This window comes from Esox lucius, chromosome 14, assembly GCF_011004845.1.
Source record: "Esox lucius isolate fEsoLuc1 chromosome 14, fEsoLuc1.pri, whole genome shotgun sequence".
In the NCBI taxonomy this organism is placed as follows: Eukaryota; Metazoa; Chordata; class Actinopteri; order Esociformes; family Esocidae; genus Esox; species Esox lucius.
In genome coordinates, this window is record NC_047582.1 from 26447041 (window position 1) to 26463863 (window position 16823).

Genomic DNA, 16823 nt, shown 5'->3' on the forward strand with positions numbered 1-16823 from the left:
GTTGACGTGTACCAGAGATATTTAGAAAGAAGATCACCGGTCTATCACTGGCATTCATGCTGTCATGGTGTTAGTCACAAAATGCACTGCTCCAGAAAGTACTGCTCAAAGTTGGTTTGAAGTTCGAGGGAACACTTAAATCACACAGGGTCTCGTAGAACGAAATATATTAACTGTAATTGTGTAATTCGTTGAGAACAAAATGACGCAACAACTGTCAACCTAAATCACCAACCGATTAAGGGCTGGATTCAAACCCACACCAAAAATCAAAGTAAACAATTTCAATCACAGGCTGTTCCAATTTGCATGCATTTCATCATGGCAACTCATGAAGTGACTCAGTTGTGTGTATGGCCCCATGTGCTTGTATGCACTCCTGACAATGTCTGGGCATGCTCCTGATGAGACGGCTGATGGTGTCCTGTGGGATCTCCTCCCAGACCTGGATCAGGGCGTTAGTTTGCATACCCTTGATTTAGCAAATATATTTAAGGATAGTGATCATATGAAGCCATTTATAATCACATAGTTGTTTGGCTCCTTTTTAAATCATAATGATAACAGAAATAACCCAAATGGCCCCGATCAAAAGTTGACATACTCTTGAATGTTTGGCCTTGTTACAGACACACAGGTGAAAATGGCAATTAAAGGTGAATCTGTGGCTTTTTAAATAGCAATTAGTGTCTGTGTATAAAAAGTCAATGAGATAGTTGACTCTCACGTGGATGTACTGAACAGGCTAGATACTGAGCCATGGGGAGCAGAAAATAACTGTCAAAAGACCTGTGTTACAAGGTAATGGAACTTTATAAAGATGGGAAAGGATATAAAAGGATATCCAAAGCCTTGCAAATGCCAGTCAGTCAGAAGTGGAAAATTCAGGGATCTCTTGATACCAATCCAAGGTCAGGTAGACCAAGAAAGATCTCAAACGTGCGTTTCATGCAAGACGACCAAAGATGTTGCATGATCTGGAGGCATTTTGCCAAGACAAATGGACAGCTATACCACCTGCAAGAATTCGGGGCCTCATAGACAACTATTATAAAAGACTGCATGCTGTCATTGATGCTAAAGGGGGCAATACACAGTAATAAGAACTAAGTATGCAGGCTTTTGAACTTGGGTCAGTTAATGTCTTTCTTTGTTTCCATGTTTTGTTTTATGATTGTGCCATTCTGTTATGACCTACAGTTGAATGTGAATCCCATAAGAAATAAAATATGCTTACTCATGTTATCTTTACAAATGGTACATATATTACAAATTCTCCAAGGGTATGCAAACTTTTGAGAGCAGCTGTATATATACATAACATGTATACAGCTCTGGAAAAAATTTAAGAGAACCACTCCGCCTTTTTCTTTCCATTACAAAAAAATGTAAAAGGAAGGTTTTGAGTGAGGAACATAAGTATTCAATTTGCATTGGTCTTTTAATATTATTCTGTTCCTCATTCAAAACCTTCATTTTTGACTTGCGCACCTGTAGAAGTTAGTGTTTTTGCAGACATACCAAAACTTCTTGAGTCTTCTCAGGAAGTATAGTTGCTTTTGGGTAGTTTTCACTGCCGAGTTCACTTGCCTTGTCCTTGTGAGGTAATCTTCAACGAACACACCAAGGAATTTGGGTGTCGGAGACTCCACTTCAGCTCCATCGATGTGTATGGGGGCATGACCCCCTGAAGTCCAGGATCCAATTGCAAAGGGAGGTGTTAAGTCCCAAGGTCCTGAGCTTAGGAACAAGCTTAGTGGGCACAATAGTGTTGAATGCTGAGCTGTAGTCCACAAACAGCATCCTCACATACACAGGTGCTGGTCATAAAATTAGAATATCATCCAAAAGTTTATTTATTTCAGTAATTCCAACTTATATAATGTATACATTAATTCCCCACAGACGGATATATTTCAAGTGTTTATTTCTCCAGGTCCCTGGAACTATAAGCAGAGGACCGTCCTCTGAGCATAGCATGGACGTTACCATTAACCCAGGGCTTTTGATTGGGGGAAGTCTGAACATTTACTCTCGGAACAACATCATTGATGCACTTGGAGATATATGCTGAGACAGAGTCCATGTATTCATCAATGTTCCTGTCTGCCAGTCTGTTGTTTCAAAGCAGTCCTGGAGAATGGTAATGGATCCCTCATTCCAGCGTTGAACTGCCCAAGAAACCGGTTTATCCTGTTTTAGGCGTTGTCTATAGGATGGGAGGAGCAAAATCAGTGTGTGATCAGCCTTACCAAAAGCCCAGTGGGGGAGGGGTGTACCGCTGTCCTTGTCAGTAAATAGAAAGTAGTTGACTTACTTTTAAACGACTTTGCTCTATGTGATTAGCTACATGTTTATTACAACTGAAAATGAGACCAACATACAAAACCTTGTTCGGATATATTTTAATATCAAGTGTTCTTGTAAAGGCTTTCGAACCAATTACAACCACAATTGTGGCTGGTGCGGGAGCGGCAGCAGCAGCTGGATGGAACATGTACAGTTATTTCTATGAAAGTTGTGACTCACAATGGATAGATTTTAATTCAACAGGTATGTGCACAGCTAAACTATATTACATTGTTTATGTATTTGATGGCTTACTCCACCACTGATCGGGTACCACAGTCAGTCGGTTCCATTGCGTTTTAATATTAAAATTGTTTATTGATGACAACAGGCTTTCGGCCTACTGTACTTAGCCGGCAGTTGACAGCTGTGGTTCTACCCCCTCAGGTTTGGAAGTGGACCTAAATCGTAAATTGTTTGGTCAACATATTGTTTCCAGAGTCGTCCTGAAAGCAATTACGGGATTCATGAAAAATAAAAACCCTAAGAAGCCGCTGGTACTCTCTTTACACGGTGGGACCGGAACAGGGAAGAATTTTGTTAGCCAGCTGATAGCTAAAAACCTCTATAAGAAGGGCACGGACAGCGGTTTCTTCCACCAGTTTGTAGCTACAGCTCACTTCCCTCACCAGAGCCAGATTGAGAACTACAAGGTAAATTGTCATAGTTTTAAAGAGATTCCTATTGTATATTTGAATATATCTGCTGTAAGATATTCTTAACTCCAAATAAATCAGTGTTTATACTTTTTTTTCATATTCCCCAGTCTCAGCTGCAGCACTGGATTAAAGGAAACATTACCAACTGCCCTCAGTCCATGTTCATCTTTGACGAGATGGACAAGATGCAACCTGGTCTGATTGACAGTATAAAGCCCTACTTGGACTACTATGAGAAATTGGACGGTGTCTCCTATCGCCAAGCCATCTTCATCTTCCTCAGGTAGAGGAGACAGACTGGGAGTGTGCTCATATAAAAAGCGAGCTGTTGTTTCTGGATACTTTAAGTATTTTTGAAATAAATATTACATTTTGTACTGATATCCATCATCCAGTAATTCCCACCACATACTTTTAGTACTAACCATAGTTTTACCTATGTCTAATGTTTACTGCTGTGTGTTGCTTATCTTCATAGCAACTCAGGAGGAGAGAACATTGTGCAGGTGGCTCTTGACTTCTGGAAAGCAGGGAAAGACCGAGAAGAGATCGAGTTGAAAGACCTGGAAATGGCTCTCTCCCTGTCTGTGTTCAACAACAAGAATAGTAAGTTTCCTTCTGTGAGTTTATGAATTATTTTAAAGGATATGTACTTTGAGTTTGTTTGGTCCTGTTCAGCTGATCAGAGCTCACCATTTGCCTAGTGCGAGACATTGTTTTTGGACATCTATCTATTTACAGATAGATCAACTAGCATACATATTTACCGAGCAAAACAATATTTTAGAGTTACCAATGTAACTTTCTCAAGCCACACAAATTTGACTTGAACCATATATAGCCTTATGCTGCTGTTTCTAATGTAATTCATAGAACCAGTTGAAACAACTTACATAGAATAACACCCATCTTACACACCCAATCCAAAAAGGTCTATAGGTTTTCTCCCTGCAAGACAGACTGGATGGCAGGGCTACATGATGATATTATGTTTATATTGATACAGCTTGCTTAAATACACTCTGATGGCATCGGATGAATCTTTTGTTAGTGCGTGTGTAGGATTTATGACCCTTTTTGGTCTGCTTGATGGTCTCTGTGAAAAGCTCCTGGAGAGATGAGGTGTCAGATCTATGATCAAGGTTTGGGCTTTTCAGAACTCCCTGTGTTCTTGTTTACTACGTCCATCCATTTGCACCTGCCATCTTAGAGCTCTCTGCCTGCCTCTTTCTCTGTGTAGGTGGGTTCTGGCACATCAGTCTGATTGACAAGAACCTGGTGGACTTCTTCGTCCCTTTCGTGCCTCTGGAGTATAAACACCTGGTGCAGTGTGGCATGGCAGAGATGGACGCACAGGGACTGGTGCCCAATCACACCTTGGTCGACCAAATGGTCAGAGACATGGTATTCTTTCCCAAGAGTGAGAAGATCTTCTCTGTCACGGGCTGCAAGACCATCAGCAATAAGCTGAGCTACTACGGAGAACACGTATGAGATCAACTACATTATAAGTTGGCGGCTATGAATGTAGGATGAACTGTGATTTGTATGTCTTAACAGGCTGGTGTGCTGTCACCAACTTAAGTGAGGTTTCCAGTCTCCTCAAAACAATGTCTGGCCTTGATGGTTTGGCATAATGATTATGGAAAATAGGTTCTGCCCTTGTTGGCAGTAAAAAGTAGTTGACCTGCTTTTATACTCTGCTCTGTGTGATTAGCTACAAGTTCATTACAACAAAAAATGAGACCAACATAAAAAACCTTATTCAGATATGTTTTAATATTGAGTGTTCAAAAGGTTTTCAAACAAAAAACAACCGCAGATGGGGCTGGTGCGGGAGTATCAGCTGGATGGAACATTTACAGTTATTTCTATGAAAGTTGTGACTCACAATGGATAGATTTTAATTCAACAGGTATGTGCACAGCTAAACTATATTACATTGTTTATGTATTTGATGGCTTACTCCACCACTGATCGGGTACCACAGTCAGTCGGTTCCATTGCGTTTTAATATTAAAATTGTTTATTGATGATAACAGGCTTTCGGCCTACTGTACTTAGCCGGCAGTTGACAGCTGTGGTTCTACCCCCTCAGGTTTGGAAGTGGACCTAAATCGTAAATTGTTTGGTCAACATATTGTTTCCAGAGTCGTCCTGAAAGCAATTACGGGATTCATGAAAAATAAAAACCCTAAGAAGCCGCTGGTACTCTCTTTACACGGTGGGACCGGAACAGGGAAGAATTTTGTTAGCCAGCTGATAGCTAAAAACCTCTATAAGAAGGGCACGGACAGCGGTTTCTTCCACCAGTTTGTACCTACAGCTCACTTCCCTCACCAGAGCCAGATTGAGAACTACAAGGTGAATTGTCATAGTTTTAAAGAGATTCCTATTGTATATTTGAATATATCTGCTGTAAGATATTCTTAACTCCAAATAAATCAGTGTTTATACTTTTTTTTCATATTCCCCAGTCTCAGCTGCAGCACTGGATTAAAGGAAACATTACCAACTGCCCTCAGTCCATGTTCATCTTTGACGAGATGGACAAGATGCAACCTGGTCTGATTGACAGTATAAAGCCCTACTTGGACTACTATGAGAAACTGGACGGTGTCTTCAACCGCCAAGCCATCTTCATCTTCCTCAGGTAGAGGAGACAGACTGGGTGCTCATATAAGAAACAAGCGTTGGTTTTTTTGAAATAAATATTGAATATTGTACATCATCCAGTAATTCACACAGCTTAGGGACTTTTTGTACCAAGCATGGTTTTACTTATGTCTAATAATTACTGCTGTGTGTTGTTCAACTTCATAGCAACTCAGGAGGAGAGAACTACATGCAGGTGGCCCTTGACTTCTGGAGAGCAGGGAAAGACAGAGAAGAGATTGAGTTGAAAGACCTGGAAACGGCTTTCTCCCTGCCTGGGTTTAACATCAAGAAGAGTAAGTTTCTGTTTCTGTGAGTTCATGAATTATTTTAAAGGATATGTACTTTTTCCTGGACAACGTAAGTGGAGTCAGCCAAGAAGAGTGAATGTCTCTTATTGAGTGAGTGAGTGAGTGAGTGCCCATTGTTACATAGCTTAATGGTTAGAGACGCGGACTGCCACATAGTCAACCTGGGTTTGATCCTCACCACAGACAAAACAAATTGGTTGATAGGATTTGTTCAGACTAAACCTTAATATGGAGTTACTTTTGTTTCAATAAGAACAAACAAAAGTATTAGTTTTGCAAAGAAGATTATTAATATTGAAAGAAAATCATCAACTAAAAAGTATTGAGATCAAAATATATTATATGCTGGTCATATAATTAGAATATCACCAAAAAGTTGATTTATTTCAGTAAATCCATTCAAAAAGTGAAAATTGTAAAATGTATACATTCCTTCCACACAGACTGATATATTTCAAGTGTTTATTTCTTTTAATTTTGATGATTATAACTGACAACTAATGAAAACCCCAAATTCAATATCTCAGAAAATTAGAATATTGTGAAAAGGTTCAATATTGAAGACACCTGGTGCCACACTCTAATAAGCTAATTAACTTAAAACACCTGCAAAGGCCTTTAAATGGTCTCTCAGTTTAGTTCTGTAGGCTACACAATCATGGTCGTCTTTTTGACAGCTGTCCAAAAGACGACCATTGACACCTTGCACAAGGAGGGCAAGACACAAAAGGTCATAGCTAAAGAGGCTGGCTGTTCACAGTGCTCTGTGTCCAAGCACATTAATAGAGAGGCGAAGGGCAGGAAAAGATGTGGTAGAAAAAAGTGTACAAGCAATAGGGATAACCGCACCCTGGAGAGGATTGTGAAACAAAACCCATTCAAAAATGTGGGGGAGATTCACAAAGCGTGGACTGCAGCTGGAGTCAGTGCTTCAAGAACCACCACGCACAGACGTGTGCAAGACATGGGTTTCAGCTGTCGCATTCCTTGGGTCAAGCCACTCTTGAACAGGACACAGCGTCAGAAGCGTCTTGCCTGGGCTAAAGACAAAATGGACTGGACTGCTGCTGAGTTATGCTCTCTGCTGAAAGTAAATTTTGCATTTCCTTTGGAAATCAAGGTCCCAGAGTCTGGAGGAAGAGAGGAGAGGCACGTAATCCATGTTGCTTGAAATCCAGTGTAAAGTTTCCACAGTCAGTGATGGTTTGGGGTGCCATGTCATCTGCTGGTGTTGGTCCACTGTGTTTCTGAGGTCCAAGGTAAATGCAGGCGTCTACCAGGAAGTTTTAGAGCACTTCAAGCTTCCTGCTGCTGACCAACTTTATGGAGATGCAGATTTCATTTTCCAACAGGACTTGGCACCTGCACACAGTGCCAAAGCTACCAGTACCTGGTTTATGGACCATGGTATCCCTGTTTTTAATTGGCCATCAAACTTGCCTGACCTTAACCCTATAGAAAATCTATGGGGTATTGTGAAGAGGAAGATGCTATACGCCAGACCCAACAATGCAGAAGAGCTGAAGGCCACTATCAGAGCAACCTGGGCTCTCATAACACCTGAGCAGTACCACAGACTGATCGACTCCATGCCACACCGCATTGCTGCAGTAATTCAGGCAAAAGGAACCCCAACTAAGTATTGAGTGCTGTACATGCTCATACTTTTCATGTTCATACTTTTCAGTTGGCCAACATTTCTAAAAACCTTTTTTCTGTATTGGTCTTAAGTAATATTCTAATTTTCTTGGATACGGAACTTGGGATTTTCATTAGTTGTCAGTTCTGAAATAAATAACTTTTTGATGATATTCTAATTATATGACCAGGACCTTTATATATATATTTTGCAAATAAAATCATTTGAAAGGCGAAAACTAATTTAGTAAAAATGAATGAAAATAATTATATAAGAGAAAATATTTTTTCTTGATAACGCGATTGCGTTAAAACGATTGTCTTTGGCTAGAATTTTTTTCTATCTTTGGTTACGTTACGCTGGATTTTGCTCTCGATTTCTTTTTTGCGGTTGTGAGTTTCTGACACAAATTTCACGGTGGGCAGGTTTAAAAGAGGAAATAAGTCTCCATTGGTCAACCAGACTAGGCAACATCAACAGCTGCAGTTCGTTTACACTTAAGGCTTATTTCATTAGCCTGTTACAAGTTAACATGCTATTGTGTATGGAACTTAATTTGGATTTCTGCAAGGTTTTTGCAAAATATACACCCAATCTAAAAACACAATTTTAAGAGGCACATCAAACAATATTCGTCAAAAAGCAGCGTACAAAACATGGGCATATATTGAGTCTTGAAATAAGTGCTTTATTATTTGATTGATTTGTCATGTCGTGGCAACCAATCTGCACAACTAACCATAACACATTAACTTCAAATGTAACATTCAACCTCATTATTAATGTTACATTCACACACACAAGGTTATTCCTACAGTATACCTGGAGATCCATGATTGAGACTTTCCTACAGGCAACACAGTTCTTGTGTTCAAGAAAAAGGCTACATTGTGTTCAAATAGGCTTCCTCAGTAATAGTTTCCAACACTTTACCAGGAAAGGCCCATAGAGATTAAAAATCTATTTTTAAGGAGCATCCTTGCACAGATAGGCAGCAGAAAGTTTAAGCATTATTTAAGAATAACAAATAGACAAAATAAAACAAATATAAGCATAGGTCGTATAATTAAAAAACATTACATTGGAAGAACCTTAAGAGCAGAAAGAATCTGTATAGTAATTGCATTTGTAGCAAACCTTATTGAACTTTTAACAAAAAGTAACAAAAGGGACTTTCCATTCGACAGTTCAGTGATAATAGATAATTCTGCTCACCTCATCAATACAGTTGTTGAAATATACTATACATAATAACATAACCGTCATGGAGCCAAAGCCACATGTGATAAAAGAACACAAATAATTATAAAAGGATACAATGGAAGTCAAAAACAGAGGGTCAATGTAAAACTAATACTGTTTTACTGTTCACATGAACAGTATGCCGCAATTTGTAGTCATTTTGAGTAGTTGACTTAACACAGGAACATACACTCACCTAAAGGATTATTAGGAACACCATACTAATGCTGTGTTTGACCCCCTTTCGCCTTCAGAACTGCCTTAATTGTACGTGGCATTGATTCAACAAGGTGCTGAAAGCATTCTTTAGAAATGTTGGACCATATTGATAGGATAGCATCTTGCAGTTGATGGAGATTTGTGGGATGCACATCCAGGGCACGAAGCTCCCGTACCACCAAATCCCAAAGATGCTCTATTGGGTTGAGATCTGGTGACTGTGGGGGCCATTTCAGTACAGTGAACTCATTGTCATGTTCAAGAAACCAATTTGAAATGATTCAAGCTTTGTGACATTGTGCATTATCCTGCTGGAAGTAGCCATCAGAGGATGGGTACATGGTGGTCATAAAGGGATGGACATGGTCAGAAACAATGCTCAGGTAGGCCGTGGCATTTAAACCATGGCCAATTGGTACTAAGGGGCCTAAAGTGTGCCAAGAAAACATCCCCCACACCATTACACCACCACCACCAGCCTGCACAGTGGTAACAAGGCATGATGGTTCCATGTTCTCATTCTGTTTACGCCAAATTCTGACTCTACCATCTGAATGTCTCAACAGAAATCGAGACTCATCAGACCAGGCAACATTCTTCCAGTCTTCAACTGTCCAATTTTGGTGAGCTCGTGCAAATTGTAGCCTCTTTTTCCTATTTGTAGTGGAGATGAGTGGTACCCGGTGGGGTCTTCTGCTGTTGTAGCCCATCCGCCTCAAGGTTGTGCGTATTGTGGCTTCAAAAATGCTTTGCTGCATACCTCGGTTGTAACGAGTGGTTATTTCAGTCAAAGTTGCTCTTCTATCAGCTTGAATCAGTCTGCCCATTCTCCTCTAGCATCAACAAGGCATTTTCGCCCACAGGACTGCCGCATACTGGATGTTTTTCCCTTTTCACACCATTCTTTGTAAACCATAGAAATGTTTGTGTGTGAAAATCCCAGTAACTGAGCAGATTGTGATATACTCACAAACAACCATGCCACGCTCAAAATTGCTTAAATCACCTTTCTTTCCCATTCTGACATTCAGTTTGGAGTTCAGGAGATTGTCTTGACCAGGACCACACCCCTAAATGCATTGAAGCAACTGCCATGTGATTGGTTGATTAGATAATTGCACTTTGACAGGGTGATGAATCAGGACATAACTCATAATCCTAAACCAAAGTATGTATTCATACAATCCCTCTCTGAAGGTAGTAATGCAGACCATTTGAAAAGGGGGCTCAGGGCAACACATATTTGTTTTGCCATTTTGTTGCAAACCTATCCCTCGCTTCTTCACATATGAGAGCATCTTCTCCTGGCTGCTGGAGGGCAGCTTGTCCAGCAGCATCTCAAATACAGTAAGGTATCTGATGGAGAATTTGCTGGGGTTGCCTGCACATAGCAACGGTGTTATTTAGCTGTCCCACTCACATCTGATAGTTTTCTGAGAGTTTGAATACCAAACATATGCACAATGTCTGGTATGGAGCAAATAATCAAATAAAGAAGTGGTGTTTTTCCTCCCAAAATAACTAGTTATTCCAGTCCATACTGTAGATCACCAACCCCCTTAAAGAAACTTGTCATTGGGAAAGGATATGAATAAATATAAATGTAATAGATGTTAACTCTACCATGCTGCTTGTATACCACTTTATACTTTAACTACTGGGCTAGACAATGAGGTAGTTGAGAGAGCAGACATCCATTTTGGCCATTTCTTCTCCAAGGTGTGTTCCAGTATTCTCCTAATGTATAAAAAGATATGTGTTAAGCAGGAGGGACTTCCTATTATATTGCAAAATGAATGCAGGAAGTGTACAAGTACAGTTTGTTTTGGAAAAAGGGTGAAGAATTGGGACACAACTAACGCATTAATATTACTTAATATTATGCTGCCTATGATAAAGGCTAGGTCAGTTATGAGGTCCACACAAGCACAATCACTCATTTTCTGGTGGCTAAAATTCCAGTTTGTGACATTTCTGTTGAGAAAAAGCACTGAATTGGGAATCAATTCGACACATTAATTCGACACAGTAAACATATTATTTCTGTTTTTGTCATCTACTTCACCCACGGAGAAAGTAAAGATGATTTTAATGTGATGTTGCTGTGATTCAGCCAAGATCCACAGGGTTTGGAGCAAAATCTGAATATCCGCTTTTAACAGCCAATTTAATGAAAATAATGATTTCTGTCTTTTTAGATCCTATTGAGTTTGAGCAGTGCAACACAGAAGGTAAGAGAAACACACAAACACACACGTATATTCTCACCTAATCAAAACCAAAACATAAATAATTAACAGTGTTGCATTTCAGACTTAAGGGGTTTAAAAACCCCTTAATGATGATAAATCATTTGTGTCCTGTGACGTCGCCCGGCATGGCGCAGCCGGGGCCCCACCCTGGAGCCAGGCCCGGGGTTGGGGCTCGTTCGCGAGCGCCTGGTGGCCGGGCCTTTCCCCATGGCCGGGCCCAGCCCGAACGAGCGACATGGGGCCGCCCTCCCGTGGGCTCACCACCCACAGGAGGGACCATAAGGGGCCGGTGCAGAGAGGATCGGGTGGCAGTCGAAGGCGGGGGCCTAGACAACCCGATCCCCGGACACGGAAACTAGCTCTAGGGACGTGGAATGTCACCTCGCTGGCGGGGAAGGAGCCTGAGATGGTGCGTGAGGTTGAGAGGTTCCGACTAGAGGTAGTCGGGATCACCTCTACGCACGGCTTGGGCTCTGGAACCACACTCCTTGAGAGAGGATGGACTCTTCACCACTCTGGAGTTGCCCATGGTGAGAGGCGGCGGGCTGGTGTGGGTTTGCTTATAGCTCCCCAGCTCTGCCGCCATGTGTTGGAGTTCACCCCGGTGAACGAGAGGGTCGTTTCCCTGCGCCTACGGGTCGGGGATAGGTCTCTCACTGTTGTTTGTGCCTACGGACCGAACGGCAGTGCAGAGTACCCGACCTTCTTGGAGTCTCTGGGAGGGGTGCTGGAAAGTGCTCCGACTGGGGACTCTATCGTTCTACTGGGGGACTTCAACGCCCACGTGGGCAACGACAGTGACACCTGGAGGGGCGTGATTGGGAGGAACGGCCCCCCTGATCTGAACCCGAGCGCTGTTCAGTTATTGGACTTCTGTGCTAGTCACAGTTTGTCCATAATGAACACCATGTTCAAGCATAAGGGTGTCCATCAGTGCACGTGGCACCAGGACACCCTAGGCCGCAGGTCGATGATCGACTTTGTTGTCGTTTCATCTGACTTGCGGCCACATGTCTTGGACACTCGGGTGAAGAGAGGGGCGGAGCTGTCAACTGATCACCACCTGGTTGTGAGTTGGATCCGATGGCGGGGGAGGAAGCTGGACAGACTCGGCAGGCCCAAGCGTACTGTAAGGGTCTGCTGGGAACGTCTGGCCGAGTCTCCTGTCAGAGAGATCTTTAACTCCCACCTCCGGCAGAGCTTTGACTGGATCCCGAGGGAGGCTGGAGATATTGAGTCCGAGTGGACCATGTTCTCCACCGCCATTGTCGAAGCGGCCGCTCGGAGCTGTGGCCGTAAGGTCTCCGGTGCCTGTCGAGGCGGCAATCCCCGAACCCGGTGGTGGACACCGGAAGTAAGGGATGCTGTCAAGCTGAAGAAGGAGTCCTATCAGGCCTGGTTGGCTTGTGGGACTCCAGAGGCAGCTGACGGGTACCGACAGGCCAAGCGGACTGCAGCCCGGGTGGTTGTGGAGGCAAAAACTCGGGCCTGGGAGGAGTTCGGTGAGGCCATGGAGAAGGACTATCGGCTGGCCTCGAAGAGATTCTGGCAAACCATCCGGCGCCTCAGGAGAAGGAAACAGTGCCCTACCAACGCTGTTTACAGTAGAGGTGGGCAGCTGTTGACCTCAACTGGGGATGTCGTCGGGCGGTGGAAGGAGTACTTCGAGGATCTCCTCAATCCCGCCGTCACGTCTTCCATTGAGGAAGCAGAGGATGAGGGCTCAGAGGTGGACTCGTCCATCACCCGGGCTGAAGTCACCGAGGTGGTTAAGAAACTCCTCGGTGGCAAGGCACTGGGGGTGGATGAGATCCGCCCTGAGTACCTCAAGTCTCTGGATGTTGTGGGGCTGTCTTGGTTGACACGCCTGTGCAACATCGCGTGGCAGTCGGGGACAGTGCCTCTGGGATGGCAGACCGGGGTGGTGGTCCCTCTTTATAAGAAGGGGGACCGGAGGGTGTGTTCCAACTATAGGGGGATCACACTTCTCAGCCTCCCCGGGAAAGTCTATGCCAGGGTTCTGGAGAGGAGAATACGGCCGATAGTAGAACCTCGGATTCAGGAGGAACAGTGTGGTTTTCGTCCAGGCCGTGGAACACTGGACCAACTCTATACCCTCTACAGGGTGATGGAGGGTTCATGGGAGTTTGCCCAACCAGTCCACATGTGTTTTGTGGATTTGGAGAAGGCATTCGACTGTGTCCCTCGCGGCATCCTGTGGAGAGTGCTTCGGGAATATGGGGTCCTGGGTCCTTTGCTAAGGGCTGTCAGGTCCCTGTACGACCGAAGCAGGAGCTTGGTCCGCATTGCCGGCAGTAAGTCAGACTTGTTCCCTGTGCATGTTGGACTCCGGCAGGGCTGCCCTTTGTCACCGGTTCTGTTCGTAATTTTTATGGACAGAATTTCTAGGCGCAGCCAGGGGCCGGAGGGTGTCAGGTTTGGGGACCACACGATTTCGTCTCTGCTCTTTGCGGATGATGTTGTCGTGTTGGCCCCTTCAAGCCAGGACCTTCAGCGTGCACTTGGACGGTTTGCAGCCGAGTGTGAAGCGGTGGGGATGAAAATCAGTACCTCCAAATCCGAGGCCATGGTCCTCAGTCGGAAAAGGGTGGCTTGCCCACTTCAGGTTGGTGGAGAGTGCCTGCCTCAAGTGGAGGAGTTTAAGTATCTAGGGGTCCTGTTCACGAGTGAGGGAAGGATGGAACGGGAGAGTGACAGACAGATCGGTGCAGCTTCTGCAGTAATGCGGTCGATGTATCGGTCTGTCGTGGGTGAAGAAAGAGCTGAGCCGCAAGGCGAAGCTCTCGATTTACCGGTCAATCTACGTTCCTACTCTCACCTATGGTCATGAGCTTTGGGTCATGTCCGAAAGGACAAGATCCCGGATACAGGCGGCCGAAATGAGCTTTCTCCGCAGGGTGGCTGGGCGATCCCTTAGAGATAGGGTGAGAAGCTCGGTCACCCGGGAGGAGCTCAGAGTAGAGCCGCTGCTCCTCCACATCGAGAGGGGTCAGCTGAGGTGGCTTGGGCATCTGTTTCGGATGCCTCCGCAACGCCTTCCTGGGAAGGTGTTCCGGTCCCGTCCCACCGGGAAGAGACCCCGGGGAAGACCTAGGACACGCTGGAGGGACTATGTCTCCCGGCTGGCCTGGGAACGCCTCGGTGTCCCCCCGGAAGAGCTGGAGGAAGTGTCTAGGGAGAGGGAAGTCTGGGCATCCCTGCTTAGACTGCTGCCCCCGCGACCCGGCCCCGGATAAGCGGAAGATGATGCGATGCGATGCGATGCATTTCAGACTTAATACATTACATCTTAATTTGTGGTGACACTAAAGTCTAAACATTTGTTTTCAACTGCTATATATACCGTATGTGTCCTCATTATAAGTGGATGTGTATATATATATATATATATGCATCTCTGGGGAAAAAAGAAGAGACCACAGCACCTTTTTCTTTCCTTTCCAAAAAAGTTGTAAAAGGAGGGTTTTAAGTTAGGAACAGAAGGGTTAAATTTTAGAGAGCACTGCAAACTGAATACTTCTGTTCCTCACTCAAAACTTTCCTTTTCAACTTTATGTGGTATGTGAACATTACTTTCACTGCTGTGTCACCACTCTCCTAGACTCCACCTGTTTAGGTCACCTGGACCTCCTAAACAGACAGACAATAGAACCCTAAATAGCTCGTTATTTAACTGATCCAACTGCTACAAGGCACAAAACAATTTACCATAGCTTTTTCCTGGTGTCTTTCTTGTTATAAAGGTAGCTAGCTCGGCAAGCCAGTGCCATTGGGCTGGTTGGCTAGCTACTAAATATTGAAACTTTTCTCATCCGAAATGAAAGAATGCTCACATTTAGTTAATGTTTTGCTTTCAATATTAATTATTTTGTTTGCAATACTAATACTTTTGTTTGTTCTTATTGAAAGACAAGTAACTCCATACCTTCACTGGCTACAAGCTGTAGCACCTACATTATAAACAGTAAATTAAAACTGTTTATGGTTATATTGCGATGGACGAACTGCACCTAAAACAAAAAAATCGCATTTGATTTCGCTTTACATAGTGTAGTTCACATGCATGACCATCTACAGTAATCTTTGTTCAGGAGTACACTTTAGTTCCGTTCCATTTGCAACTGCCCATCTTATAGCTCTCTGTCTCTTTCTCTGTGTAGGTGGATTCTGGCACAGTTTGATTGACAAGAACCTGGTGGACTTCTTCGTCCCTTTCCTGCCTCTGGAGTATAAACACCTGGTGCAGTGTGGCATGGCAGAGATGGACGCACTGGGACTGGTGCCCAATCACACCTTGGTCGACCAGGTGGTCAGAGTCATGACATACTTTCCCAAGATTGAGAAGATTTTCTCTGTCACAGGCTGCAAGACCATCCGCAATTATCTGTACTACTACAGAAAAAACGTATGAGATAAACTACATTATAAGTTGGTGGCTATGAATGTAGGATGAACTGTGATTTGTATGTCTAAACAGGCTAGTGTGCTCTCACAAACTTGAGTGAGGTTTTCAGTTTTCCCAAAACAATTTCTGCCCTTGATGGTTTGTGTTGCATAATGAATACGTAAAAGAGGTACTGATCTTTTTGGCAGTAAAACAGCTAGTTTGCTTTCACCAGCTGCAGTTAAGTTGATTTAACAAAAACAGCTTTTTATCTTATTCCTACGTTTCATGAAATTGTCCTGTCCATGTCCTGAAACTGAGTTGACGAAGTCTGTGACTGAACTATGAGACAGGATTTCATTAACCTTAATGACAATGTGGAGGGCATCAATGCTCCTATGTTACTCACTAAAAAGGAATGAATGGATTACTGAGAAAAATTAGGATGATTTGAAAGAGAAAACAAACACTGAGATGTTCAAAGGCTTGGTCCAGAGTTTTTAATTCTGTAAATGATCATCTGAAAAAAAAAGTGAATGGAGCAGTTTAACCACACATTTGTGGTTAAACTAGCTTGCGCGTTTCACCTGGCTGCAGGGGTTGTGTTGACTGCTGTGATAATAGCAGAGCTGAATTCCCGCGGAAGGTAGGAGGGCTGTACCTTTACAGTTATGAGCTCCAGGTCTGGTGAATAGTGTGTTGAAAATACTGCAACATCCTAACCCCAGCTAGAGTTACTATAATAATGCAGACCCTCTGCCTCCACTTTTTTTACATGATAAATTGTGAAAATTGTCCATCTTATACATTTGGCACCCCAGATGGGATTTAAATATCTCCATTGCTACGGTGTCTGCTTTTTGACTCTATCTGACTAAACTACAGTGGGGAGAACAAGTATCTGCCAATTTTGCAGGTTTTCCTACTTACAAAGCATGTAGAGGTCTAATTTTTATCATAGGTACACTTCAATTGTGAGAGATGGAATCTAAAACAAAAATCCAGAAAATCTAATTGTATGAAACCTGAAGGATCTGGAGAAGGTCTGTATGGAGGAGTGGGCCAAAATCCCTGCCGCAGTGTGTGCACACC

General features: G+C 43.4%; 1 protein-coding gene across 1 annotated transcript; it reads left to right on the forward strand.

The window, feature by feature from the left end:
• Positions 1–1940: 1940 nt before the first annotated feature.
• On the forward strand, positions 1941–16681 carry LOC105015280. Its single transcript, XM_029124999.2, has 12 exons — positions 1941–2553; positions 2737–3002; positions 3116–3291; positions 3487–3614; positions 4249–4496; positions 4806–4923; positions 5107–5372; positions 5486–5661; positions 5832–5959; positions 9641–9697; positions 11273–11305; positions 15508–16681. Exons 1-12 carry the CDS (start codon positions 2370–2372, stop codon positions 15756–15758), a joined length of 2031 nt encoding a protein of 676 aa, XP_028980832.2. The 5' UTR covers positions 1941–2369; the 3' UTR covers positions 15759–16681.
• The last annotated feature ends 142 nt before the right edge of the window (positions 16682–16823 follow it).